Source organism: Camelina sativa, chromosome 20 (genome assembly GCF_000633955.1).
Source record: "Camelina sativa cultivar DH55 chromosome 20, Cs, whole genome shotgun sequence".
Classification (NCBI taxonomy): domain Eukaryota; kingdom Viridiplantae; phylum Streptophyta; class Magnoliopsida; order Brassicales; family Brassicaceae; genus Camelina; species Camelina sativa.
Window position 1 is genome coordinate 20259691 of NC_025704.1, and position 9416 is coordinate 20269106.

General features: G+C 31.0%; 1 protein-coding gene and 2 long non-coding RNA genes across 3 annotated transcripts; 2 read left to right on the forward strand and 1 right to left on the reverse strand.

Moving 5' to 3' along the window:
- Positions 2109-2382, forward strand: LOC104771308. Its single transcript, XR_764786.1, has 3 exons — positions 2109-2135; positions 2222-2285; positions 2359-2382. It is a non-coding gene; the product is annotated as an uncharacterized LOC104771308 (long non-coding RNA).
- LOC104771309 lies at positions 2493-2921 on the forward strand. Its single transcript, XR_764787.1, has 3 exons — positions 2493-2544; positions 2636-2682; positions 2889-2921. It is a non-coding gene; the product is annotated as an uncharacterized LOC104771309 (long non-coding RNA).
- Positions 4526-7264, reverse strand: LOC104772696 (serine/threonine-protein phosphatase PP1 isozyme 5-like). The gene is made up of 3 exons (XM_010497281.1): positions 7244-7264; positions 5649-5797; positions 4526-4973 (listed from the first exon to the last, which is right to left on the reverse strand). The coding sequence occupies exons 1-3, from the start codon at positions 7262-7264 to the stop codon at positions 4526-4528; spliced, it is 618 nt and encodes a 205-aa protein (XP_010495583.1).

Genomic DNA, 9416 nt, shown 5'->3' on the forward strand with positions numbered 1-9416 from the left:
AAGTGTGTATGCTTTGACAAAAACTTTCATGTGTGCTTGACCTAGCTTAGATGTGTGAGGAGTCATAGGAAGCACATAGTTAAACAACAACTCTCTCTCTGTGGGATCGATCCTTGAATACTACTACCGATTAGTTGTGCACTTGCAGCCGTTGTGTGGTGTTTTTAAGGTAAAAGATTTTGAAGCGAAATAAACCATGCATCACAAGCTTTTTGGCGCCGTTGCCGGGGAGAGATTGTAGTTTACAAGAGTCTAGGAACTAGAGTAATGTCAAGGACACCTTGCTTTTAAAATTTTCTTTTTGATTTTCACTTGTTTCAGGAGACCTTGAGGATGAACCTCGACGCTCTCCCAGGAGATTTTTAGAACCTTACTATTGTTGAGCTCATGTCACACTACCGAGCCACGGACGGAGACATATCCGGTCCGCAAGACAGCTCGATGCACGGTTCTTGCATTGGTCACTCTCGACCAGCCGATGTACCACCACTTAGGCGTTCTTATTGCCGCTCACTTACTCGACCATCTGAAGGCCGAGAACCTATGGGAACAGCTTACTACCCAGCTGACCACTCATACACGCCGTACCACACGGACGTGCCATGCTTTGCAACAGACCAATACCTTGATCCGCAAGAAGTCATGAATGTCGATGATGTGACCCGCGGACGCGGCTACGGATCGATGGAGAAGTAATATCCCAAAACGTGCCTTAAGTATATCTTCACAAATCTTCAAAACCAAGACATACAGACAAAATCTGCAGGCCTCTGATGCTCTTTTGTAGGACAGAGGCTTGAGCATACATCAGGTGTCTGTGCCGAGACAGAAGCTTTTGCAGATATATTTTGTACAGCTTCTTGAACTTCATCTTCAACTTGAGCTTGCCCACATACACTTACATATTCGATAATCTATATTGTACCAAAAGCTAATTAAAAAAAAATCAATACAAGTAAAACTAAGTTACAAAAGTACATATATATTTCTAAAATCTAAATTATATACCTATTAAGCTTTAACGTACAACAAGATAATTTTTTTCACGTATCCCAAACAAACTACAGGGTTTTCTGTTGTTTCAAAATGAAGATTTTTTTAATCTATTTTAACATATTTTAAAAACAAAACAAAGCAAACTTCAAATAATATTTCAATGTAACCTAGATTCGAAACAAATTAATATTTCGTTTTGTTCCACAAAATGTGTCATTTTAGAAAGAAAAAAAAAATTGTTTTATAAAGAGTGTCATTCTACATCTAATATATTAAAGGAGAAGTCGAGAGGGCTCACAGCCAATCTCACAAAATTTGACCTCTCTTGCCCTTAATGAAAAATACCCCTGAAAAATTTTCGGACAAGCTTTTGTTCTCTATTTAGGTTGCTGAAACGCACCACATTCATCATCAGACTTAAGATTACTAATTTGCCATTAATAAGAATCCAATCTGGACGTTTTTACCCTTCAAATTAATTTAGAAAATTATTAAAAGTCTAAATTATTAAATATCTAATCTATATAATCGTCAAAACGTGATTTTATAAGTTTTAAAACGCTAAAACCTAAAATAATAGGCTTTATAAAAAACCCAACCAAAATATACCGACTTATTCGAAACCCTAAAATTATAGGTTGTAAACATATATATATATATAGGTACAACCCTAATCATTCTCCATAATCCGAAATCTTTAAAACAGAGAAAACCCTAATTTTCTCTCATGTTCTTCAAATTATATATGTATTATAGTTTTGATAATCCCTTATATGGTTCTTTGTATTTGTGTTCGTGTTCTAATGATTCATGTCCTCTTTCTGTAGTATTTGTTTGGAACACAGGTTCGAGCATTACCAAAACTTTGAGTATGGTTTCATTACTTCTTATATTATTTTGTATAGGTTTCTTGATTTATTTAACGTTTTGAAAAAACGATTATACTAATTCTTATGTTTCATGTGAGTTAGTACATGGTCGTGATCTTAGTTCTATGTTCCCGCACAAGAAATCTAGGTCTTTTATTTTTGAATACTTTAAACTTTATTCTTTATAGTTTGATGATGCTAAATAGAAAGGCTTATTTCTATAGTTGCAGGAAAGCTTTTGAAGATGATCATAGTAATGAGAGATGTTTGGTAATTTTAATAGTAAAGTACTCTATCATCGTTATAAAATTTTATTCATGTGTTTGTGGCTATAATAAATAAATATAAATGAATAGGTGGAGGTGGCGAGGACTATCGAAATTTCTTATTTGAAATCTGCATCTTCATCCATGCTAAAAGGTATGTTGCTAAATTTAAGATTCCTTTTATAAATACGTTTCTAATGATTTTATTAAATTTAAACATTGTTTAGATGAATCTACCAATGATCGTATGGTGCAAAACAGGTATTGTTTTACATTTTAAAGGAAATTTATTTATATATATATATATATATATATATATATATTTGATTCAGAAAATCATATTAACATTTGTAGTTACTGAATATTATTGCAGAAAGACTGTGAATGGTGCTAATAATATCCCAGAAGTTATGGTATATTTTTAAATAAATTATTAGTTATTGTTTTAAATTAATAACTCTTATTTTCACGGATATAACATCATTTAGTGTGATTAATCAACAGATTAGAGATGCAGAGTCAGCAATACAACGTCTTTCGGCTATTGTTCGGTAGTAATTCTATGTTAAAAGGCGGTTTTGACACTAATTATTTGTTTGGATCATCTTCTAACGTTTGTTAATAATTTGTTTATTTGGTATTATTACCGAAATCATATGTGTTTTAAAGTCATCCTGATACTAAAATTTAATGAAACATTTTACTAGCATTTTTCCGTAAATTTTGATCGTAATCCTATTTTCGTGAATATCTGCAGAGAAGCTATTGATCGCAAAAAATCAGAGTCGTTTCCTTTCCTTTTAAACTACAAGGTAATTATCTTCAAATATTCGCAATCAAATTCCGTTAGATATAATTTATAACATTGTTATTATTTAAAAAATAGACAGCGTATGGAGGAAGATATGATTGGTGTCGTTGCAAAAATTCAGGCGTGAAGAAAGGAGGAAGACGAATTTTAGAGAATAGTAGGATGAATGTTATGCGATCTTATAATCGTATTTTTATTGATATTGTTTTAGATGGATGAATATTTTATGAAATATAAATAGTCCAATGATTATTTATTTTAATAATAAAAAATTTTACTTTATTAATGACGATCAAATATAATAATCGTGAAATACAATTATAAACAATACAAACGACCGGATACCATGGTTCTTGATGATTATATAAGAACTAAATAAAACAATGAAATGCTATATTCATAACTATTATTAAGAAAAAAAAGTGTTAAAAATTATGTTTAAATTTTTGAATAATATTGTTAATTAATGAAAACAATCTGCATATGGAAGAATAATCCTTGGTGTCGTAGCTCATATTCAGGCGTGAGGAGAAGATAAGCATGATATTTAGAGAATAGTATGATGAATATTATGATATCTAATCGATCAGTTACTAAAGTTCTTGATTATTATTTCAATTTTGAAAAAAATAATGAAATGACATAATGATAGCTAATATTCTTTAAAATGTGATAATTATTATGTTCAAAATTTTGAAGATTATTGTTAGGGAAATCTAATGTTGTTATTTTACCTTATGTAAAGTAGGGTGGATAATCTTAAGAGATATTCTATATTTAAAACAGAATAGAATATAGTGTAAGATCATGATTTATTTAAAAATAGAAAATGTAAATATGCATTAAAAGCCGTAATGATAAACATTAAGAAGATTACTATTTATCTCTAAAATAAATGGAAATATAAATATATATCAATGTTTGGAGATCTATACAGAATAGTAAAATGATTTGCTAAACAAAAATTTAAAAATATCACTTCCGATAAAAAAATGTAAATTGTGAATATATAAAATTGCATATATATACGTCTATTCGACTCTTTTGATTTTAACCTAAATCAAAGAAGAAATCCAAAGAACAAAAAAAAAAAAAGCAAAAAACTATGGTTAGGTATAGCCTTTTCGATGATGTTTCGCGTTTGAACTCTTCAAGATATGAATGAAAAATTCGTGTGAAGGTCTTGTGTCTGTGGGAAGAGAAAGGTCAAAGTTTGGAGATGGTTTTAACTGATATTAATAGGGGGTATTCAATTGATATTTTAAAAGATTCTAGAGTATTCTTAAAATCACTTGTTATTCAATTGATGATTTTCAAGAATCTTTTAAAATCCTATGTTATTCAACTTGGATTTATATAAAATCATTTAGAATAGTCTAAAATCTCTTGTTATTCAATCAGTTATTTATAAAACTTACTTGAAATATACTGTTATTCAAAATATCACAACTTTTTAAAAAGTGAGATTTTGAATTATTCTACTAGACTTATTTTTTGTTTTCTAGTTAAAAAATACCATCTCAAAATCATACCTTTTGAGGTAGAATTTTAAAGGATTTCATATATAAAAAAAAAAATCTACGTTATCTCAGATCCCAAGACCAAAGAAGGTCACAAAGCAAACCAGAGTCTGGAATATCACTTGGACGCTCTATGTTCTTAATCTGTTCCACATTGGTCAAATCGGGAGACAGTCCACCGTGCATACAAAGTATCTTTTCGTCTATGACAGCTGCCACAGGGAGACAGTTAAAAGTGTATGTAAATAGTTTCCAGAGCTTCATGTTGAATCTTCGTTTACACTCGTCATAGAATCCGTAGATTCTGTTAATAGAAGCACACTCATGGTTTCCTCTTAGAAGAAAAAAGTTTTCAGGGTATTTGATCTTGTAGGCAAGCAGAAGAAAAATAGTCTCCAGACTCTGCTTCCCACGGTCAACGTAATCTCCTAAGAATAAGTAGTTTGCTGCAGGAGGGAAACCTCCATACTCGAAAAGCCTCAATAAATCTGAGTACTGACCGTGAATATCACTTGAAACAATACAAAAAAAAAACAAAAGCTACAGATCAACCTAAGCATTCACTGGAACCATAACAAAAGATATCTCAGTTGAAAAAGAAAAAAAAATGAAGATAGCAGCACACGGGTTTGCTTTTGTTAAAATGAACTTGCTTTCTCATACAATCAACGATGTTTGAAGAAAAGCACAGAAACCAATGCATTTTGGCCAGCAAAGATCACGATGAACTTGCCTCCTCTACATCATGACCGTACATAATAATGAATAACCAGCTCAAGCAGGTTCCAAGACTCCAAGAACAGGGTAAAGCCAAACAAAAACACATCCATCATCAAGTGACATCAATTGGTATAAACCTAGATTGCTCCTTAAGCTTCAATAACTAATTTATCCCCCACTTAACAACATTATTCAACCTCATGACGTCCAATTTAATGAGCTTATTAATCTCGTCTACTTTTCTTTCTTACAAAATTAGCCGCTGCATTCAGACCATTCTAAACATCTCCTCTATGACTCATTCTACGTTCTACATTCCCACATAACTTCAGTTCTATCTGTTTCTATTCCCACAAAAACTAAACTCATAATCATGAAATATCTCAGATCCCAAGATTCATAAAGTGGTGATGCATCCATAATCCTTAATCTATAACTTTTCTATCTGATTATGAACTTAAGTTACCTTCTACGATTAGTGCCCCTTCTGCTATTGCTAGAATTAACGGACTTATTATTTGCAATACAAGAACGAGGCTCGGAAGAAACTGCCACTGCCGACACAACATTTTCACCCTCAATCTCGCCTGCAACATTGGATGAAAGATAGACTCCCTAAGAACAAAAAAAAATCAGAAATTTACACAATCTAGCTTAAAACGAACCTCTAGAAGTAAAATTAACTAAAGAACAACCTTTGCAACAATTTGAACAATATTGGAAGACAAAATAACAATTGTCTCCACAATCTTCCCACTTGCAATAATCGTGAACCAGGGTTTGTGACAATATGTTAAAATCACCCAAAGTTTAACAATCAAATCTCATAGAATCCATTTCATTTCCTTTTTAAAAAATATAAAAACTCTAAAACACAACAAGTTCTCCTAAAAACTCACATAAATCTTCCAAAGTCCTAAAATGTTAAAATGCTACCAAATCCTTTAAAATATAAGTTGAATACCCCCCCCCCCCCCCNCTAAGGTATTTATTTTATTTTAATTATAAGCTCATTATATATTTCAAACAACAAGTTTATATGCAATTATACCTGAAAGTTACAAATTACAAGGTTTTTAAAATATTGTTAAGACATGTAATAAAATCGTATTATGTGATAATTAATAATACTATGTTTTACTAGAGTGTAAAGGTCCAATGCTCCTTTCCTGGAGATGTTTATGATCGTTTTGTCTCAAAGTTCAAGGTTGGTGATTGGCTTGATTTCGAAGACTTTAAGGTTGTTGAACAGAATGGTTCATGTTTAGCTACTACACATTGTTACAAAATTGTTATTTTGTACAATACCAAGATCAGAGAGAATTCAATTGTTGGAGGGGAAGATTTCTATGATTTCATCGATTTCAAACTCATCCATGATGGTACCCAATGTGAAGATTACTTAATCGGTGAGGGATTAATTAAGTTATTTTAAATTTAATTTCAAATATTATTTGAGATTCTTTATATTTGAACTAATTTAAATTTTATACAGACATTATTGGTGAGGTTGTAAATGTTGGCGAATTCAAATGTAATTTCGGAGAATTACAACAAAAAGAGGAAATCAAAGGGGTGGAAAATAATGAAAAACATGTGGATGTCACACAAAGTGATAATATCCGTATGTTATTTAAGTACTGTACTCGATATGGTTCAGATTAAAAGAAAAACATTACTTTTCATGATCAATCTGAAACAGATTGCACAATCTTTGAAGACTCTGATGATGACAGTGATGTTGGAGATCAGGAAGATGATGATTATAAGGAAGATTTTATTTACAATGATACAACGGATGAAGAAGAGGATGATACTGAGGAAGAAACTGATGATGATGGCGAATACCAATCAGATAACAGTGGTAACGATGATCAAGATGACGAACATTATGTCCAAGATTTAGAAGAGGATGAAAAAGATGATGAGCTGCAACGTACTGAAGATAATCTTCAAATTAAAAAAAAGAGGAGAGGATATCTCAATTAACCACAAAATCTCATTTGATCTTCGTGATTTCAGGTAAATTATAAAATTCATATATATATTTATATATTATACATAATCATACTCTTTAGCCATTATTTTGAAACATACAAATTTTAATTTTTTAATTTTAGTGGAACCCTACTAAGGTGTGAATTATTCGAAAAAACGGCTGCGAAATTCTACGATGCTTTAAAATCATTCCAGGGTGAACGTTTAATTTGTGTTATTCGTTGGGGTGTTATTGAAGATTTCCAAGGTATACAATTAATTTAATTATAATTATTGCATATTTTTGTTGATACTGTATTACAAGGAATAAATTATGTTATAACTTTGCAGGAAAAAGAAGTATATCTTCTACAGTTTGTACGCGAATAACACTCAATCCTCGCAATTCTGAGGTTGCGAAAATGATGGAATTGTAAGAATAACATATTTGTTCATGCTATAAAATAGATGAAAACGAATTTCGTTTATAGACTTCTTACATGTTCTACTTAATTGAATTATAGGAGATCGAGGAAGAGGACACGCGGATAGAAGACTGACTTCCACATTTTTTGATGGCTTTCTAGGGATTTTGTGGGATTTTAATTATTTTATATTTAATTAGTAGTTGGATTTTTTAAAATTCTTGCTTTGATATAAAATGAAAGATTTAATTTATTTACATATAATGCGCTAATTTAATTATTTACATATAACGAATTATGGTTTAAATAACCATTAATTTTTCCTTTAAACAAAAATATAAAAATTAACTACATATAAATTACTTATAAAGAAATATGAAGAGGAAGACTTTTAGGTTTCCAATTAAGTTTCAACAAAAATCTTAACAAAAAAACGATAGCCCAATGCATCATAATTAAAAGATGTCAGCATGCAAGTTGAAAAAAAAAAGGAAGGCATGTAGTCTGAAATTTAGAGTTTCAACCGTCCAGTTTATATTTTTAAAAATAAAGTATTCTGAAAATACGAAAACATTGATTACTCATATCGAACAGAGACTCATGCAGCTTTCCCTCTGTAGAGCACGGGTTTTAATATAATCTACACAAATATTTTACTGTAATTGTTATAATCCTTATCTTCTTTTGTCTATGAATATCTGAAGTACAACAAATTGTAAGTTCTCTCTGAAACTTTTTCGTGCTTCTAAATACACGCAAAAAAAAAGTCCAATCGGGATGGTGCTGTACTTGAAAGATCTGAATCCTACTTTACGAAACCCGAAAGTTGCTGTGAAAATACTTCGAGAATGGCCACCGCATTTTATTCAAGGACAACCTTTTTATCAAAGTTTGATTTTGGTAGACGAAAGGGTAAATTTTCTTCCTCATCCCACTTAGCAGTTTTTGCAAATATCAAACGAGATATACAACAAAATAAATCAGTGGAATGCTAAATTATGTTTATATTTTAGGGAACTAGGATTGATGCCAAGATAGATGCGGAACTTTATGTAGACTGTTACTATGGAAAGCTCAATGAAGGAGACTGGTACGAGATTTCTGGATTTATGGTGATTGAAGGTCAACAATCATTCCGAAATTCAAACCATCCGTTTGAGATCCTGATCCAGGAAAAAACAAAAATGGTTCCAATAAATCCCCGAAGTACTGACAATTTTATTCTTATGTATGATGCACCAAGAATGCAAAATGCGACGCCTGACGAGAAGAACTGTTGTGTAGGTAAGTTATTATACTCAATTCATGTTCATACATCCATCTTATTTTTACTATATTTTTTTAACATTAAAATTAATTTTTATATTAGATGTCTTAGGAATGGTGATACATGTAAACTAGTCGCAGATGATTGATTTCCTCAATCATCAAAATGGCTACATTTCAGAGAATGAAGTTGTGACCTTCACTATCCTTGAACACAAGTAAGAGATTTTTAAAAACTTTCTATAACATTGTAAATACATAGAAATTTTATTTTAAACAGTTTTTGATAAAATTATATACAATCATTTTTTTTTTCTGAAAGTGGCCAAGAGATTGAATGTGTTGCTGTTGATTCAGTTTGTACTGCATTTCTTGAGAAACGGATAAAAATTATGTCTTCGCCTACCTATACTACTAATCAACCAATAATGTGTACTCTTCTGTTTTGGAGGATCTCTGTTTACGAAGGTACTGTTCAATATTTAGTCTCATATACCACCCAAAATATCATTTTACTTAAATTCTACTTTGCTAGGTATGCAATGTTTGATGTCTCAGTTGCGATG

Excerpts from the sequence above, each read along its gene's own strand:
- LOC104772696 (XM_010497281.1), bottom strand. The coding sequence starts at position 7,264 with ATGGCTAAAGAGTATGATTAT. Across the intron at positions 5,798-7,243 it reads TGGCTAAAGAGTATGATTAT|GGAGTCTATCTTTCATCCAA; the intron begins GTATAATATATA and ends TTTTGTTCTTAG. Across the intron at positions 4,974-5,648 it reads AGGGGCACTAATCGTAGAAG|TGATATTCACGGTCAGTACT; the intron begins GTAACTTAAGTT and ends TATTGTTTCAAG.